General features: G+C 39.2%; 1 protein-coding gene across 2 annotated transcripts in view; it reads left to right on the top strand.

The window, feature by feature from the left end:
• EGLN1 (egl-9 family hypoxia inducible factor 1) overlaps positions 1–19,684 on the top strand; it is a 42,593-nt gene extending 22,909 nt beyond the window's left edge. The window contains exons 2-5 of one of the 2 annotated variants that reach the window (XM_074990180.1): positions 6,902–7,021; positions 11,178–11,314; positions 15,407–15,458; positions 17,147–19,684. In XM_074990180.1, the coding sequence (XP_074846281.1) occupies positions 6,902–7,021; positions 11,178–11,314; positions 15,407–15,458; positions 17,147–17,161 (324 nt within the window). In that variant the 3' untranslated portion in view covers positions 17,162–19,684. Of the gene's footprint in view, positions 1–6,901; positions 7,022–11,177; positions 11,315–15,406; positions 15,475–17,146 lie in introns of both variants that reach the window. The other variant, XM_074990178.1, reaches the window with a different exon arrangement.
• Positions 19,685–20,204: the final 520 nt, after the last annotated feature.

A 20,204-nucleotide genomic window follows, 5' to 3' on the forward strand; every position in this document is an offset into this window, starting at 1 on the left:
AAATTCAAACTCAACCCAAGCCTTTGTTTTTCAACTGAAGGTTTTTTGTGTTTTGTTTGAAAAAAATTTAAAAAAAAATTGGCTACCATAAATATACTTCAAGGGCTGAAAAGTGGAATGTCAAAATAATGTGAAAAGGGGTGTGGGTGTGTGTGTGTGTGTGTGGAGAGATGGCTCTGTATATGATTTCTGTGTAGATCACTTACGACTATAATAGGGACCACCTACAGTTCCCTGTTGCATTCTTTGTACTGTTGAATACAAGAGAATACAAATTTAAAGAGACAGTGGGAGAGCTTTATGTAGCTATATCGCAGAAAAAGAGTTCAGACCAGGGACACATTGACATGCCATTTATGTTCAGCGTATACCTGGAAAAGTCAAAGCTTGATAAGGTGTTATAGAATCTTTCAGCTCTGGATTGCTGGATCATATTTAGACTCTTTAAGTAATCCTTCCACTTTCTGACCACACAACTACTGAATGAATGATTTTTATTTATTTCAATGGACATATATATGTCCATTTAAAAAATGCCATTCGAATTGGGATTAACTGGTTACACAGAACTGAAGTGAATGAAATTCAGGAATTCTCTCACTGCTAATTAATTGTGTGTGCAATATGTCAAAACTTGTACTGTCTGTTTTACTTGCTTTTGAATAAATATTTTTTTACAATAAAAAAATATGCCATTTGGATGGGGAGGAGGGTGTAAAAGCAGATTCTGAGCTGCTGAACTTTCTAGGGTGCATATGTTTCTTCACTTATTTTGGTAGGTATTCCATAGTAGGCTAGTATTTAAAAAAAAAAAAATAGTTCCAGGAGAGAGCTTGTTTTGACTGATGCAATAAAAAGGGTGGGACAGTTTTATGTATTCCTGGCTCACATGAAAAATTACTAAGAGAACATAAACAGCTTATATAAAGGCATCCATTGGTCATTCCACCACTCTGGAGGCTGTTTCAACTCAGTTTTTTCCCTTCCTTCCTCAGAGGTCAGACTCCCTCTACTGGATTTACTGCATGATCCCATGTATTTTGCTTCCACTCAAGAGGGCAGCTTTAGGATCATTGATCTCCAGATTGCAGAGAACATCAAATAGAATTCAATTTTCAGTAATTGAAAGTTGTTGACCTTGGTTTAAGGGCAACTTGCAGGAGAGAACCACTGTGCTGAATCTTTATTCCTTCTTGCTTCCTCAGGATTTGGTTTAGTGTAGCCTAGCCTAACTGTCTCACCACACTTTTCTCAATGTCCATTTTCAGATAAACAGTGGGTACAATCTGTGCCATGGTACCAGCCTGCCCGCTCCGGAGATCATTTCCTACAATATTTCTGCATGGATGGGACAGTGGTCTAGTTGAGCCCACTGTTTTTGCCCTCACTTTCTGTTGCCTTTAAGTAGCAGAGCAATCCAACCCCAACATACTTGCACTAGCTCAGGGGTCTGCAACCTGCAGCTCTGGAGCCACATATGGTTCTATAAGGGCTTCTTTGTAGCTCATGACACTGTAATTGCAAAGTCAAAATAAACCCCTTCTTGGTTATTTTCAATGAGCAGTAAACATCTAAAAGCCCAAAAATGAACAAAAAATAGCAAACGACATGTGATCTCAAAACATTGGATAACTTCTTCTCGTGTCCTCCAGAGAGAGAGGGTTCAGCAGTGAATGTCAGGAAGAAAGTGGACAAACACATGTATAGTGAGAGGAAATAGACTATGTAAAAAGTTTGTGAACGTCCTGCGTTAAACATGCATAACATTACAAATCATTGTGTGTGCTGCTCTTAACATAAGTTACAAAAAATATGGTTTGATATTATATTGAGGGCCGTCTTGTATTCACATGCATTGCAGCTCTTGAATTTATTGGGTTTTTTACCAGATTGGAAAAAGTGGCTCTTCTTGCTGATTTGGCTGCTGACCCCAGCACTAGCAGATTATCCAGGTAGCTGTAGTCTTTCTGAGAAAAGTAAGACTTAAGTTTCTCTCCTTATTGATTCCTCCAAGTTCACTTCAGCTTTGCCAGCCAGCACTTCCGTGGTATTGCACTTGGTCATCGTCTGCAGCAGACAGTAGTTCGTTTGGTCTTGTCAGTGGGCAAATCAAATTGCTATAATCCATAAGATTAAGATTTGAGTAGACGAGGACCCTAAACACAGTGTAATTATAAAGCTTCTCAATCGGAAGCAGTCTGCAGAGTGTATTTTAGAACACGGAGCTTCCCAGACATCAGTGCTCATGTCAGAGCCATCTCTCCATAGGACAAAGTGGGGCAGCCATTCCAGGCCCTGCACTTGTGTGACCCCGCGGTAGCCACCCTAGCCATTTTATGGACAGGAAGAATGGGGATTATGGGAGGGCTCGGCGATGCGGCAGCAGGGGCTGTGTCCCGCTTATAGGTGGGCAGCGGGAGCTCAACACCTTGCTCCGCTGCACTGCCCTCCAGGTCTGCTGCATCTCACTTCTCTGGAGTGGCAGGAAGCAGAGGGACTTGGTGCTCTGTTTCCAACCACCATGGAGAAATGGGGCATAGCAGGCCAGAAGGGCAGCTCAGTGCAGTGCTGCTCGTGCTCCTGTCGCCTGTGTAGTGAATGGGGGGGGCAACCCCTGCTGCTACAGCAGCAGACTCCTCTCACCCCACACTGCAGCAGTGCTGAGGGGAGTGGGTGGGCACGGATGTACAATGGAACCCAAGCCCTGCTCCCTTCTGGATAGCCCTGGCTCTTCTCCAGACTTGCTAAACACCCACAGCTGCAACAGAGAGAACTCATAGAAGTGACTTTCTACCCACCTAAAACATTCTGAATGTTGAAGTTCACTGAAATGTTTAAGCTGTCCAGAAACCCAGAAGATCATCAGTATCTTTTTTCCCTTGTAAGCTTTTTGGCAGTCTTGGAGCTGGACTAGTTGGAGTTTCATTCCAGTTTCTGATGTCTCTTGTTGGAGACTACTGTTACCAAAAACATCCACTGGAGGGGGTATCAATCCAGGCTGGTTTTTGAAGACGGTCTAACCAAATATATGTGTCTGTGTCCTATAATGGAAGAACACAACATGATTTTGACACACATGTGCACACTCTGCTGTATCCTTAAGCAGTAAAATTAAAACTCTTAAATATGAATAACTGTAACTTTACTATTTTATATATTTTAGTATGCCCTTCAATTTGGATTGAGGTGCAGATGAAATGGTAACAACTGGAGATAGTTGTAGTGGGATCCAATCCAGTAGAAACTTTACTCACCTTTTAAAATATGGCCAGTTGTAAAAGACCAGATACTGGCTTTGTGATACTGACATTTTTTCAAAAAAAAAAAAAAAAAAGTTGGCTTTCTACAGGTGCTAAATGTCTTCCTTTTCAAAACTAACTTCATTTTTCTTTAATTCCTGTTTCATAAAAACAGGAAGTTACAGAACACTAATAAGACATTGTTTGGTGTCATAAACCCACATCATCTAAATAATACAGAAGTAATCTTCCTGTGGCAACAGTGGTAAACGTTGACCTTGCCAAACATTAGGATGCATTATTCTGTGTAATATATTTACATAATGAGACCCTGTAACAGTGAATTTTAAGAGCATAAGTTGTTGTGGGAATCTTAATTCTGAATTTTGAGAGTTTTTTGTGGCTTTGAGACTTCTTCCATAATAATGTATATCCTGTTAACCTAGCTTTTTTGCAGTACAGTGATTATAGGTCCCTGCTTTTTTAAGATTCATAAAATTTTAAATGTTTGTTTTCTTTAACAAATGGTATATTCTAATTTCTCTTCTGTCCCACAAAAACCCATCACCTAATAAATCATTTTGTTAAGTCTTTAAAGTGTTACCTGACTGCTGTTTTGTTTTGTTAGAATACAGACTAATATGGCTACTCTGGTACTATATTATATATTATGCTTTAAATTTAAAAATATATAGGTTTTTTTTTTTTTACTTTTGTAGCAAGATCTTTCCCATTTATAATACAGTAAAAGCCACAAGCACTGCTCCACCACTCGGAACATTTGATTAATTGGCATCCCCCCAACTTCCCCCCCCCCCCAGGTCCTCCAGGGTGCCAGATAAGAAATTTTACTGTACATGGAAGCTGCAGGTTGTAACAATAGTCATTACTGAATGAACTTCAAGTGCTTTTAAAACTTGCTATTATAGTAGCCTCCAGTCTGTGCCAAATTGTAATCTCTTGCATTTGCAATAAACTTGATAGAATCCTATGTTTGTGTATATCATAGAAATAAAAATTTTAAAAGAAGCGTCACCTCAATAAATATTCTTCCAGCTGCAATATCAAAACATAATGCCAGCAGAGCATTCACTGAAAGATTTCAGCTTGTGAGGGGTATGTTTTTAAAAAGAGTTAAACAAGGTATAAATATACATCTCTTAGTAGTAGGACTGAAACTTTGCTCAGCCATTTGAAAAGTTAGTGGTTAGGATTTGAAAGCCTGGTTTTAATTTGTTAGGCAGCATTGAGTAGGTTAGACTCAGTGTAGAAAGGATCTCCAGGTAATACGCTTTCATTACATCTGACTTGTCACGGGAGTGGGGAGTGTTGGAGAGGCCATTGCATGCTTTGCAAAAACATAAAGGTCATAATTTTTTAAAAGAGACACAGTGTGGTGTACAGTTATAGGTACTTGAATATTATGGGGATGGATAATATAAAATCCTGAAGCTTTTCACGTGAAATGCCAACAGCTACTTAATTCTCAATAAAATGTGCAAACTATTTAAGAGATGTGAACAATTTGAAAAACACTTCTCTATACAAATAGACACATTTGAGGGAAAAATAATCATGAAGGCGCCTTAAAAGGTTGAGTAAGGCATGATGTATTTTTTTGAAATGGGCAGAGCCCTAAAGTCAGTTTCTGTCACGAGTCATGGTCGAAACAAATATAGTAACAACATTTGCTAGATCATACCTGTCAAGAGAAAGAAAAGAGATTTAGCATACCTCAGAATTCGAGCTGCAAGCTCAACTAACAAAGTAGGTTTAAACGGACGTGTGTCCTTACAGAGTGGCCCTTGTTAAACATTAGGCCTTTTGTTAAATGGCACAGCTTGTGTGTGTAGACAAGCCCTAATTTATAAAAGGTAATCTAGAAGTCTGTGCTATGACATAAGAAGTTCAATCTTCCAAGTCTTTTTTATTCCAGGAAGCTCAAAAGTAAGTAGGAAGAACTCAAGTGGGAATGTTGGCGACCTTTGTGTTAACCTAAACACCACAGAGTTGGAAAAGGTGCAGGGTAAACCCACTAGAAGCAATTTTAGACTCTTTTGGAAAATACACACTGAAATCCTAGCTAGTCTTGACATCTACAATTGAGGGGAATCTCAGCAAGAAACATTCTGGAAAAAAAAACTAGATTTAGAACTGTTCTTGAGAAACCTCCCTAATGCCCTGTCCACAGAATGATCTGAAAAATGATAGCCGCAGATGTTCTGGGCTAGGTCATTGCTCAGTCCCCCTCTTGATATTTATATATTTTTTTGTGTGTGTGTGTGTGTGTGTGCGTGCATGTGTGCATCCTTGTTTCTTCCTCTGCATGTCGCTTTTCTTCTTTCACAATTTTCCATCTTGCCTTTTTTTAATTGTCTTTTGCCTGTGGGCTCCTGTGTTTTTTTTCTTCTACCGAGGTGTGGCAGAGAAGGAACACACCAGAAGTAAAATTGCCTGTGAAGTGAAACTAAGAGCCTGTTTCTGTTTCTATTAAAGTCACTGAAATTACTTCTGTTTATTTCAGTGAGTTTGATTTGATTAGTGGACAGCACACACCTAGCCAATGTAACTATCATCTGACTCTATTTGTAAAACACATCTGCTCTTCAGTGCTCAACTTTGATGGGGATTGCTATTGTTACTCAGTGTCCCATGAAATCTCTGCTTTTCCGTATTTGCTTGCCAAACTATCCGCTAGCAATGTTTCTCAACTTTATTTTCAAAAGTACTCCCCCCCCCCCTTTTTTTTTTTTTTTTTAAGTACCTCCAGACTTGTCTCACATACCCTTAAGGGTATGTGTACCACTGGTTGAGAAACATGGTTCTAAGGTAACTTGAGATCTTGAACCAAGTGCCATTCAATCTTTCCAGATTACTGTACCCTTTTCAGGAGCTGGATTTGTTTTGAATATCACCAAGTTACAACTCACTTAACTACTTACTTACAAAAACATGCAAAAATGTCACAGAAGACAACTACTGAAAACTTGCTGACTTTCTACCATTGTATTATAAAATAAATGAATTGGAATAGAAATATAGCACTTGCTTTGATTTCAGCATAAGGCATATGAAACAGTAGGAACAAGTCATTGTCTGAATGAACTTTTAGACTGTACTGACTTTATAGTGTTTTTTTTTTTTTTTTATGTAGCCTGTTGTAAAATGAGGCAGATATCTAGATGAGTTGATGTACCCTCTGGAAGACCTCAATGAACCCCTAGGCATATTCATCCTGCTGGTTGAGAAACGCTGAGCTCGCAAGTGTGGCAGAAGTTCTTACATAAAAACCATTTTGAAGGGAATGACTTCTTAGAATGTAGGCTAGGGTGGGGAACCTTTTTTTGGATGGGGGACCACTGACCCACCAAAAAAGTCAGGGCCGCACAAAAATGAGATGCAAAAAAATCTGAGGTGGCCCCGACTTAGACAACTCTCTCTCACACTAAAGTCCTATGGGATGGGGGTAGAGGACTGCAGTTGAGGGCTTTTCCCCTTCCCCAAACTGGATTAACTCTTCTGGGGGCCCAGAATCAGTAGATTTTTATGGCATGTGCCTCCCACTGCCAGCTCTGTGTTGAATACAGAAATGCGGGGTTCGGTGTGGGAGAGCAGGTTGGAGAAATGTCCTTTTTGTTCACACGGTGATTCTTTGATTGCAGGCAATGGTGGCTTGTTATCCAGGCAACGGAACGGGATATGTGCGTCATGTTGATAATCCAAATGGAGACGGAAGATGTGTCACATGTATATATTATCTTAATAAAGACTGGGATGCCAAGGTAGGTAGTTTCCCTTCCAATATAAAGGTGTATATGATGATTGCTCCTGGTCCTCAAGCTTTTCATTGAGCTTCATGTCACTTAACTTTATAGTTTGATTTAAATAAAGTAGTAGAATTCTTTTTTTACCTCGATGAGCTGTACCAAATGTTAATCATCATTGTTTTATAGTGTTGAAGGTTATTGACAAACTCCTGCAGTGAGAGGCAGGAATGGACTAATATATCGTATGTTCTTTGTCTTATTTGACATGAAAGAAGCTGATTACTTCCATATCTGTAAGCACCTCAGATCTTAATTATAAGCATGTGTATAAAGACATGTTAATATAACAAACAAAACAAAACTTTCTGAATTGATATTAATTAAAAATAACTGAAGATGAGAAGTATTAATGAAAATTAGTATGAAAATGTATCTGAAAGATACAATATTACTTTCACTTATAGTGTGGGGTGATTTTTTTTGTGGTGGTTGGGTTTTTGTTCTTAAATCAAGCTAGCTATTAAACAGTAGCCAATACCCATTCTACCTGAAGGGAGAAGCTGCCGGTTGAGTTATTTAAAAACATAAGCTGCGTCATTTTAACTATATCCATATAGTTCAATGCAATACAGCCCTCTCTAGTTATGCCAGCATCAAGATGCTGTATATAAATAATCTTTTACTCCAACAGAAGTGTCTAAGCTATACCAGTAAAAAGCACCCTTTTAGTAAAATTACTGTAAATACTTGGGCTTGTACCGGTGTAATTGTGTTGGTTGGTTGTGTTTGTTTTTTTTTTTTTTTAAATCCCATCTAATCAAAACAGTCATGCCAGTTAAAAAAAAAAAAACAAAAAAACCTTACACATTACATCTAAGAGCTCAAAAAAGCTATTTTACGAATTTCCAAAATGAGGAAATGTACTTTACAGAAGAATTAATTCAGGTTCTGAAGGATGTCTACTTTGACTGGAATCTTACTGATGGTATAGGATGGGGATGGGGAACTCCTGGCTTGTCTGGATTAGGAGCCGCTAGCCCTTGCACACCCAGACAGCTCCTTTGCTCTGACCACCACCACCTTCCTGACCTCTCCTGCCCAAACCCCACACCCTCTCCAGCACTCCTCTTCTTCCTAGGCACCTCACCCCCACCCTGCCCCCTCCCTTCCAGATCCCACACCCCAAACCCTCTTGCACCCTTCCTCCCACGTAGTCCCACAAACCCCAGCTTACTCTTGCACCCTCCTCCCACTCTCACCCCACTCCTCCACTCTCCAGGCTACCCAAACCATCCAACCCCTAGCCTGCTCCTGCATCCTTCCTCCCACGCAGACCCCATTGCACTGTACAGTCCTGTTCATGCAGTGAAGAATCGCTACCCCTGGAATGAGAGATGTATGCACTATTTTTCTGATATAACGTCTCAGAGGAATAGTTGTTTAGTCTGTATCTACAAAAACAGAGGAGTTCTCTAGCACCTTGGGGTGAGTCTTCTCTACCTGGAAGATTGACCTGGTCCGGTTTGATCTTCCGGGGTTCAATTTTGCGTGTCTAGTAGGGACATGCAAATCAAAAGATCAGGGTCGACAGTTGACCCCTGTACTCCTCAGTCTCGCAAGGAGAAAGAGAAGTCAATGGGAGAGTTTTTCCTGTCGTCATTCCTCTGTGAGGATGGCCAGGTAAGTCGATTCCAGTTATGCTATTGCCACTAATGGAATTGCTTATCTACAGTTGACTTTAAGGTCTAGCGTAGACCTGACTGAGACTAATGGATTTATAAGGGCATATCCTTTGGTGTATAAAGCTCCTAATTTTATCCACCATAGTTTATGCCATGGGTTTTTCTTCAGATCGTATAAATGTTCAGCCTCTTCAAGGTGGATTGCCAAAATTTGACCTTTTGACCTCTGTGTATGGTCCAAGTGCTGGTGATACTTTTTAAAGTCAGTGATAGTCTTACGTGCAGCAGCTTTATTAATAAATAAACTAAGATGCAGAGCTTTACCGTTCAGGTGGTGGTGGTGGTTGGCATTAGCTGGTCCTTTGTTCATCCACAGGTAGCATGGCTTTGAGTGAGCTCCTGGGTGCATGCGGGAGGAGGGAATGAGTTGAGCTCCCATCTTGCGTGCTGATGAAAATCTGCACCTGTGCTGGGGATTGCTGACCCCTGGTTTATGCCCTAATCTGTTCATTTCTAAGATGCTGCAGGATTTACTGTTATTGCTGATACAAAGTCTTAGGGGGTAGCTGTGGTAGTTTGTAGCTTCACAAACAACAAACAGTCCTGTTACACCTTAGAGACTAACAAATGTATTAAGTCATGAGCTTTTGGGGCTTGAATAACATGTTTAGATGCATTTAACACTCTGTAAGCATTGTAGCTAATCGTGGCTCAGTACAGCTGAACAAGATATGCAAAGCTGTTAACGAGTTCAGACCCTGACAAAGATTGTATTGTTGAGGGACTAAGGAGTGTTCAGGTATGCAAAGGTATTTCCTATTGTTTATGTAGAGAAGAAAAACTCACTCATGACTTCCTGAAAAGTCATGTGATAAATTCAGTACATTTACATTGCTTCGCACCTTAAAAGTGAGAGAACTGAAATGAAGAGGAATATTAACTGCTCAGATCTCATATCTTGTGCTTAACTGGCCACAGTTGAGTTCAGTGATAATTTTCATAACCAGAATCGGAGGGTAGCCAAGTTAGTTTGTAGCTTCAAAAACAACAAGAAGTCCTGTGGCACCTTATAGACTAGCAGATATTTTGGAGCATAAGCTCTCACGAGCAAAGGCCCACTTCATCAGATGTGTAAGTCTATAAGGTGCCACAGGACTTCTTGTTGGTTTTTTATATCCAGGGGTTTTCAGGACACTGTCTGCCTCACACACTACTGCACTGTGGGGTAGATGGTATACTTGTGTCCAGTCTGAAGATCTGAAAAGTGAGTTGGAGTGGATGCAAATACCTGCACCTCTGACACCTCTATGCGAAATAGTAAACCTCTTTCATTTTAAAAAAATAACTTTATGGTCCATTTTGATATGACTGCATCCTTCAAGCTGTAAGGTAGAATTGAACATTTTGATGACCTTCCTTTTAAAAATCTTGATTTACTAAAGAGTCTTAGCAGCATCTGCCCAAATGAGCCTTTAGAGCGCTAATGACTGGGCTTTTTAAGCCACAGAATAGAGCCAGTGCATCCCGTAGCCTTCCTAGGAGGGGGGCAAAGGAATTATAGAGGTGAAGAACAGGCCGGCTCTTGTGAGAGGAAAAAGGAAGCATTACTGGCTATGGGAGAAGGGCCACAAGCGGGGGAGGAGAAGAGAACCACAGCTTCTCTGTAATCCCCAAACTTCCTTCCTTCCTTTGGAGAAAATGAAGGTCCTTTGAGGACAATATCAAAGTTATTCTACAAATGCTACAATAGTGCATATTCTGAAGCACTAGAATAGCTGTGCCAAAAAACTGGGGATAGGATATCCTCAGAGCAATTAGCTGGAGGGGCACCATGTGACCAAAGAAGACAGAAACTTTAAAAAAAAATATTTCAGAGTAACCCTCCTTTCTCTGATGTTGGTATTCATTAGATATGCACATTCACATACCTATGTAAGAGCTCAACGTTTTGAACAGCTTGAAATAAATGGACAGTGGAACAGCACTCAAAGGACAATGATGTCCCGAAAGTGTAAAGAAGAGTCATCTTGGTTTCTTATTTTTAATTACAGCCTCATTATGTTTTAAAATTATTAGTAAAACAGTGATTGTTCTCAGAGAGTGGGACCGAGAATTAGAACTCTGTTGTTCTGGGCTGTGATTTTTGCTTTGTGGTTGTGGTCACCACTTAACATCTGTCTCACTTCCCCATTCTAATGGGCAATGGTTTTAAACAAACAAGCAAAAAAACCTTTTATTGTAAATCAGGAGTTGACTATTTGTAAAGCACCTTGAAATCACTGAATGAAGAGTATTAGCATTTATTGTTAAAAATGAAGTATGATGAACCAACATATTCATATCCAGCACATTCTCACATTTTCATCATCTTCTGAAATCCTAAAAACTTTAGTTTTAGAATATTTGAAATATCTGACTGAGGCTGTGCGTTGTCAATATGTCCAAGATAGAAAGGTAAATATTTAAGACTGTTACTTTAAATCACTTAGGTAAGTGGAGGCATTCTTCGAATATTCCCAGAAGGCAAAGCTCAGTTTGCTGATATTGAACCCAAATTTGATAGACTGCTGTTTTTCTGGTCTGACCGCCGCAACCCTCATGAAGTGCAGCCAGCATTTGCTACAAGGTAAGATGATGAGAGATCTGAATGTATTTCACAAAGCTTCTGTGAGAGGGGAAAGAACATAATGACAAACTAGAAGGGAGTAGGAGATTTTAATACAATATGGTCTGAAACGGAGACTGTTCTTGTCCTAGTTGAGGCTCCTTTGCAAATGCCCTACTGATGTTTGATGTCGGAGTGTAATGTGCTGTTGTCTTTCTGTGCATTTCCTCCCGTTTCCAGAAAAAAAATCCTTTTTCTGCACATACTCAAATGAGAGACAGATGGTAATTTTCATTTCAATCAGCTGTTATCGCTCATAAAGGGCCTGATATAGAGCTGTGATAGGATCTATTAAATACATGGTCCATTTTGGTAAATGTCATGGTCATAGATGTAAACATATGAAATCTTTTAAATCCTGACATTTTGCAGTGTTGTAAGCATGGGGGTTGTTGGGAAGAGAGAAAGGTCATGGGTTTGCCACCCTTTTTCTGTGCTGCTGGTGACAGTGGTGTATTGCCTTGAGAGCTGGACAGCCAGAGAGCAACAGTTGCTAAGCTGGGTGCACAGCTCTAAAGCAGCGCAGATGTGTGAAGGTCACAGGTTGTGGGCAGTGGGTGGATGGGTTACCTTACATATGGATTTTCCTGGCTCCGGCATGCTCAGAGCTTGGGTAGGGGGCTGAGAGCTATCCTCACATCTGCACTGTCTTCAGAGTTGGGCTCCTGGCCAGCAGACATGAATCTGCATGTAGCTGGGAGAAGTTTCTAGATGTGTGTCTGACCCATCTCCAGGAGCAGCTCCTGCAGAAGAAAAGGAAGTCCCATTCCCTCCACAGTTCAGGCCAGAGATAGCAGCTGAAGTTGTCACAGGATAGATGCTCTCACCTCCCCCTCTAGGCTTATCAGCCCTGCTCCTCCCATACAATAGGCAAGATGCACAGAGAACATATTTCAGTGTGTGGTGCATTTTCCACAACTGTGAATTTGGTAGGGCCTTCCTCATTGTACTGAGTGGTATCTTCTCGCAGACTACAGCCGGCTTTTTATTAGTCCTATATTGTATTAATTTTCCTCCTCATTCCTAGCTAGACATCAGCATTTTGATTTTGGCTAACCGTAGCAATTTTCTTTGCCGTTCTCTTAATTTTGTGTGTTGCTGTCTTTATTTTAAAATTTTCTTTTCCCCTCCCAGCTTTACACTACAAATTTGGCTGTGGTTGGGAAAAGATGGGATGCTCTTCTGTACTCGGTGCTCTCTATTATGGAGCACTGTGGTGGTGTTCTTTGATGGCAAACAGAATTTTGCTGCCACAGATAAGCCGCAAAGTCTACAGCAGAATAGAAGCTGTGGTGGACATACCTGCTGTCACTGCCAAAACGGTGTCTCCAGTGTTCCATTACCAAATGCTGTCTGCCAATCTGTCAGGGTGACTTTACTGTATCACTGTTAATAATTAATATTGTAGGCTCCACATTCATGTTGCATGGAACGTTTTGCTATGTCAGGATGAAATAGGCTGGGATGTGACACTTATACATAATGTTGCTCAGCATTTTAAGTCCTGATCCTTTCAATAAAGGATAATTAATTTGAGCAAAAATGTTTGACTGTTTGGAGGACAAGCAGAATATTTGCTTTCCTGTTTTTAAATTCTCACTTTTTAAAAAAGCTGTTCTATTCAGTACTGCTGGAAGTAGAAAGTTAAAATTAGGTAGGAGAAAAGAGTGCAATTGCCTTCATTTTGTCTTTTGATTTGGTTTTGGAGAGGCCGTGTGGCCTAATGGGTGCAAAAGTGGTCTGGAAGTCAGGTCTTGGCTCTGCCACTGATCTGCTGGGTGAACATAGGCTGGTCACATCTTTGCTGTGTGTCTGAGTTTCCTCAGCTGCTAAATCAGGACACCTTAAAAAAGCCAATATCATTACCTGAAGTCCTACAGATAAGGACTATATAAAACTAGGTAATTATTTCCAACTGCTTGGGACTATTTAGGACACTTACAATTATTGCATTTTGGGTATTCAGTAAACAGAGCAAAAGCACTTTTTAGGGCAGTACTCAATATGAACATGCCTGTGCCTGACTAACCTGGGTACACAGTTCACGTGTTTGATATTGCAAGTAGTGGCTGAATTGCATTGCAAGAGCAATGCTACACTTGATATGCGCCTTCGAAGGCTGAGGTGAGCAAACTTTTTATGTCAAGCCCTTCTTCTCATCGTTGCAATTAGCAGGGCCCCCCAACCTGTCTAATGTGATCCAAACTGATGGGAATTTCGCTTATGTTCATATGGGGGTGGAAGACCCTTTGGAAAGTGTAAGCAAATAAGAATGCAGATGTAAAAACCTTATTAATTGGTGTATTAATGTAAATACACATACATAAAAACCATAACATTGTCACATTTTTAATGCAATGGATGAGCCTGAGACCCAGCAGCCAATCCTGCTGTGCAAGCTTCATGAAATTTCAAACCCCCCGCAGGGATCTGCCCCCCACTTTGCGCACCCCATTCTAAGGTATGCCTTGGAGCAAGATGCACATCAGTTGATGTGTGAAGGGGAGCCTATGGCACATTTACTGCACACCGTGCACAGAACAGGGCATTCAGGTGGTAACCAGCCACATAAAAAAATTTCATACTCAGGAATTTTTTCTTTTCCAAGAAAGAGTTTGAGAAGAAGGGGGAACCTCCAGTTTTTTTAAAAAAAAAAAAGTCATAACGTGTTAAGAGTAAGCATTTAACTGTGCAATTAATATTCAAAAGTTAGGAAATCTCAAGGTTGGTGTTGCACATTAATAATAGTGGAAGTATTACAGCTCTAGAACAAGAAGTTCTAATATTGTTGCTACTCACTAAAATTTTATTTTCTGGAGAATCTTCAGTCCAGGATCGAGTATCTGGATTACAGAAAATAACACAAAATTGTCTATGTAAGCAGATGTTCCTGTTTTTGTATGAGGAGTGGTATAGGAAAAAAAAATTCTAACAGAAAATTCTCTCATCGTTTATCTGGATCTGATTTTATGTGGATTTCATGAACTAAGGTGCATCATAAAGTGGGGAATGCTTTTACCATCATTTGAAACTGCAGACTTCAGGCTATTTGCTACTTCTAAGGCTTGAACAATTCAGGGTATATTTAAATATTAAATTTTCAAGTCAAGAAGAAATATTGTATTTTGGTTGAAAGACAACCTTACTGACTTGATGCAAGCAACAAGAATTAGAATTCTTGTTTAATTAAAAGCATAAGTAGTGGTTTCCTTTTCTACTTTTAATCTCAGAGTTATGGGACAATCTATATATTTCAAATTTACCGAGATCAGATACTCCTTGGATGAAGACTCTTAGTATTTAATAGTATTTAAAAATATTCCACAATAGTATCTGATAGGAAACTTGTTGAAAATCCATAGGTTTTTGATTAGCCAAATTCCAATTTAGGTCATTATATTCTGTCCAGAGCATTGAGATTAATTTTGCAAAAAGTACTATTGGATTTTTAATTGTGTCCAGGATCTCCTCTTTATTTTATCTTGTTTTGAAAGGTAACATCTCCAAAGGCACAATACTTTCATATTCTTTTTTGGAGATTTGTTCAATTCTGATTTAGATGGAAGATTGCCACTTCCTGAAACTATCAGAATAATTCTGAAGTGTCTATCGCACGCTGCATATGGGTTATAGAACACTGGTCAGTTTGTCTGGAATGGCTGACTACTTCCTATACCATGACTCCATCTTGAACCCGCTTAATTTATGAAATAGGAGACGCCAGCTTAAGGTGTTATAGCAGCACAATGTACATTACAGTTTCTGAATGTGATTTGCATAATAATTGTATAACGCTTATTGGAAAAAATGCAGATTTATTGCATCAATGCAAACCTACTTTGTAATTTCAAATAATTTCCTTCATAATAAGTGATACTAAAAACAATAGAAATTAATGGAAAATTTATCCCTCCATTCCTCCTAATCATGCACTATTAAATTATATGCAGGAAAAAATAGCATAATTAGAGTTTGTATTAAGTAAATAAACATCATGGTAATATTTGTGTTCTGGATTGCAGGAATTCACTTGTATTTTTATTCATTTTGTAGGTACGCAATAACAGTGTGGTATTTTGATGCAGATGAAAGAGCACGAGCTAAAGTAAAATATCTAACTGGTAATTAATCACTTGTGTATTATGTGTTCGTGGTTTTCTGGAAAAAAAATTAAATAGTTCTATCATCATGCACAAAGAGGGTTAACATGTCTTTTGTTTTGGAAGAAAGGTAGTCTAATGGTTAGTGCTCTAGCTTGTGGTTTGGGAGACCCAGAAACAGTTCCCTGCTCTGCCATTTATTTTGTGTGTGACCCTTGTGCAGACCACTCAGCCTGTGTGTCTCTGTTCCTGGTTTGTAAAACTGGGCTGTTCCTTCTTCCTCATCACTAATACACAGGATAAATATATAAGGGCTAGAGATTAATGGGGGTCATACAAATACTTAAAATAGAAGATAAATTTTAGCAATTGGACAAGACTTTAAATATGTCAACTTGAATGGGGTTGAGTGTTTTGAAAAGCAAAGAAGGCTACACTTAAAATCTGGAATAAAGGAATGGATTTGTGTGTTCATTTGCAACTGTTGATTTTTGTGATGGTCCCTTATGCAAGGCTGCCCTAAGCCCACTCAGCTAACATCAGCCTTTCTCTTGTGACTTGCCTTTCCAAGAGCAAAGTGATATAATTTTTCTCTGCACATAAGTACACTTTATCAGATGAACATTTTAGTTCTGCTGTCATGCCTGAGATTGATGTGAAGTAGATGATGGTATTGGCAGTAAAAGTCAATTTAAATGTTTTTTTGCATTTATAAGCATATGGTCATATTCTCAGTTGTTGGGGATTAGAATACCATCACTGAAGGTAGTGGCTCTATAATGACTTTCACCCACCTTGAGGGTTGGGTACAAATCTGATCCCTCTGATCCTACAATCTCACTGCTGTGGATGATCGACATGCTCAGGGTTGGTCTTCAGGGGTTTCATTTTGCATGTAAATGAAACAGTGCTTTCTGTGGTCAAAGCTGACCCCAGAACTCCTTGTGAGAGGCAGGGAATAAAGAAGGTCAACGGGAGAAACACTGGTGTTGACGTCTGTTTTAGCTATGCGATTGGTGTAGCTAAAATGCGTATCGACAGTCAGCTTCTGTGTCTAGGGTAGACATAGCCTTAGTCAATGAGAGTTTTGACTCTGATTTAAATTGGAGCTGAATATAGCAGCAGATACACACACTGCTTATAATTTCTGTTTTCCCTGGTACAGTTGATGACATCACACTCCCTTAAATCAGTAGAAGGAATGCAGGTTCTTCTCTGCTTGAGGTGCCAGGTTTCTGGGGAAATGGAGAAATCTGAGCATTTACTGCCTTTCAAGACCAGAATTCATTCTGAGGTTCAGTTGACATATTTGCAAGTTTGCCTGTGTAAGGACTGGGCTTTCAAAATGGACTGTGTCTAACATGTCCCTAACACTATTACTGAACAGCTAAATAAATACCTCAATTTTCACTTAGAATTCAGTTAAATGACACCTGGGAACCAAATTGTGTAAGCACCAGAGTTTGAAAAATATTTCCTGACTGTAAAAGCAGCTGATCAGAATTTAGCCTATAAGGTGGTAATACATACACACCTGTATTTTATTGTTGAAGTGTGTTGAAGGCCTTTTGAAAGTAGCTGTTTTGCACCTTTCACGAGGAAAGCATAGAAGTGATGTAGTAGTTTTGTTACAGATCACACTCTTTAGCAAATGCTTACACGTTCTGCTCATGCATTTTTTATTTTTCTGCAGGTGAAAAAGGTGTGAGGGTTGAACTCAATAAACCTTCTGACTCAATTGGGAAAGATGTTTTATAAAGCGTTTAATCTAGCAACTCTCCTTGCCACTCTGCCCAGAAAACTATTAAGTTTTGAATGTGAATAATGGGACAAAGGATAATTGACAACAGATCAACATTTTAATAAGGAAACAAACACAGCATTTCAACGTTGCATCAAACAGATTTTGACTGCAAATCAGCATTGTGCTACGTGATTGTGACTCCAGACCTGTGACTGCTTATGTAAAGAAGATAAGCAATCAGTTAAGAAATAGAGTACACATATGGACATGAAATAAGTGCCCTACATAGAATTTTTCCATTCTTATATTTTGCCAGACCTGTCATCCAGCTGAATCCAATTCATCTCTCCATTTTTTTATATGGTAAAGTTTGGATTTGGGGTAATTTTTGTATGACCAGGTACAGTTTATCAAAAATGAGTAAAAATGCAGTTTTCTCCAAAATGTCATTGATCTATTTTTGTAAAACTGTTCATACTGTTCTCTGCCATGAAAGGCCTAATTTAATATAAGAATTGCCAGTAACTACTGATCACTTTAATTTTCATTACACCTAAAATCAGAAAAGGAGCACTTTAATGCCAGCTAAAAACCTGATTGTTTTGTGTTCATATCTCACACTAATTTGAACTTAAAAGATTGCTGCTGTATTGTTTTTGACTGTGTCCTTTATGAAACTTGTTAACAGAAACAGATCACTATCTTACTATCAGTAATTTCTAATTCATAGCCTTTGTATGTTGAATCCACAGAGGGGAAGGGTTCTGTATCATTAACTGACGGTCACTAAGTGAACTTCACACTATCCATGATGTAGGGGGCTCTGGGGACTGGTATTTGGTACACACCATCAAGTTTCTAGGATATATAAGGGCTTTCCTAGGCTTTTAGAGGTGCCCAGAACCACATTGCCTACCTGACAGGAGACTTCCACCTTTTTCTTCCTTTCTGAAAGATTTTCTTTTACTCTCTTCAAGTTAATGGAACATAGAACAAAGAAATTGTGAATTTCATTCTGAGTATTGGTGTCCCATCTGATGCAGGCTGGCATCGTGATCCATTGTGTAGAGTCAAGCGAGCATTCATTCAGTACGTTGAGGCTGAAGTGCATCACTACAGACTTCATGCATAATACATTTTCAGATTGTCACTCTGTTGAAGGATGTCGCCAAAAAGGCACTGGCCTTTGATCAGTACTGACTATTTAGTGGGGCGGGGGGGGACCCTTGTTTTCACATTTTCATTTTTAAAAAGAAAAACAGACTTTACAGAATGAAGATGAGACATCCAAAGCTTTGAAATTCTGTTACTTAAGAGATGGATGCTGTAGGCCTGAGCTTAGAAGTTTGAGAAAATCCTAAAAGGCAGCATCCATATTTACACGTCTTTGGTATTTGAGGTCACCCACTTGAGTTTTTCTGTCTGTCCTTGATTTCTTTACATAGCCAAAACAATGTGAGTGTACAGAAATATTTCTGTATGTAATATTACAAAATTTTAGCATCTGTATAGTTTGTATTTAGTCAGTCCTTTTCTATGGAAAGCTCAGTAATTTTTATTAAAAAGATTGCTATTCATGTAAAACATGAAAAAACCCAGCAACCCTAATTGTACGTAGTGACAAACTGGCTTGGGGGGAGGGTGGATTAGGAATTCAGTATTGTAATACAATGGAGAAGACCTTAAAGAAAATTTCTCATTTCTCAACCCTTTATTAATTCTCACTCTTTACAGCTTTGCTTCTGTTTCCTCCCTTTTTCCCAGAAAATCAAATAAGACACCTCTACTGTAAGTGCCTCTGCCAGCCTGTCCAAGGAATACAAATCATCATTACTGTCTAGTCTGCAGTGCAGTGCATTGCTTTAGGCCAGCTTTGGAAAAAGAGCCACCACTTTTTTAATTTTATCTGCTTTTGTATCATTTGGTGGTTATTTGGTTGGTTTGGTTTTGAAAATGTACAGCATAACCTTTCAGTTCTTTTTGTCTAATTTGAACTTCTACTTCTGCAGGTATGCAAAGTATCAAATTCTAATAATCATATGTTTATGCTTGCCAGGCAGGTTAAAAAAGTGCTTAAATTTTTTGCTTCATCGTTTCTTGTCAATCATTACAAACAGGGTCAACAAATCAGAGCAGCCAGTTCTTTAACAGTATCCTTTTAGAATCTGTTCATTTCATGTCAGGTGAAATCTTCAACCTTGAGTGTCATGAAGCAGGTCCTGTTTAAAACTGCTTTTTAACTGTCTTACGACCTGTATGTGTTTAGTCCCGGTTAAAGGTAAAGCTTTATAATTTCATATTTTTATTCATTACATTAGCCATCTGTAAAACACAAGATCTTCTATAACAGGCAAAGAAATTTGGGATTCATTTGCAGATTGCCTATAAAGTCATGTAATTTGAAAAGCAGTGTTCATTATAAAGAGCTCTCAAGTTGCTTGTAAAGCTAATCTAATTAAAAAGATGTATAAAGGTTCTTGGAAACAATGTGGTGATTATTTGTAATTCTGTAACTTTTTCAAGTTTATTCTGCAGCATCTAATTTATAATCCGATAAAATAGGGGTGTGCATGTCTGTTTTTAGCGTTCAGTGACATTACAGCTAGAGTCAAGGGTCTGCCACTTGTTTCCTTTATAAACTCTGTTTTTAATGATCTGGATGTGCGTGCGTTTGGTTTGCCTTTTTTTAATTGAGAGGAGGTGGGGAGGGGGAATGTCAGTTTTTAGACTTAGTGCATAAGCTGCCTTGGTGCAAACAGTATTTTACACCAGTGCAACCAGAGTGGATGGTTTGTACGTGTGGGACTACACTGGTGCAAAAAGCCCAACCCTTTACAGACTGGATTTTAGCGCTTACTGAGCATTCCATTGGTTTTTCAGAACTCTTCCTGAATTTTGGTCCTTGAGGATAGTACCAGCATGGCCAGTGTGAAACAGGCTTCTTCATGAATGTCCTTCGCCAACCCAGGCAGATTATAGATGCTGTTCTCCATGCTTTCTGGTCAGT

The sequence above is a fragment of the Carettochelys insculpta genome, chromosome 3 (genome assembly GCF_033958435.1).
Source record: "Carettochelys insculpta isolate YL-2023 chromosome 3, ASM3395843v1, whole genome shotgun sequence".
Classification (NCBI taxonomy): Eukaryota; Metazoa; Chordata; order Testudines; family Carettochelyidae; genus Carettochelys; species Carettochelys insculpta.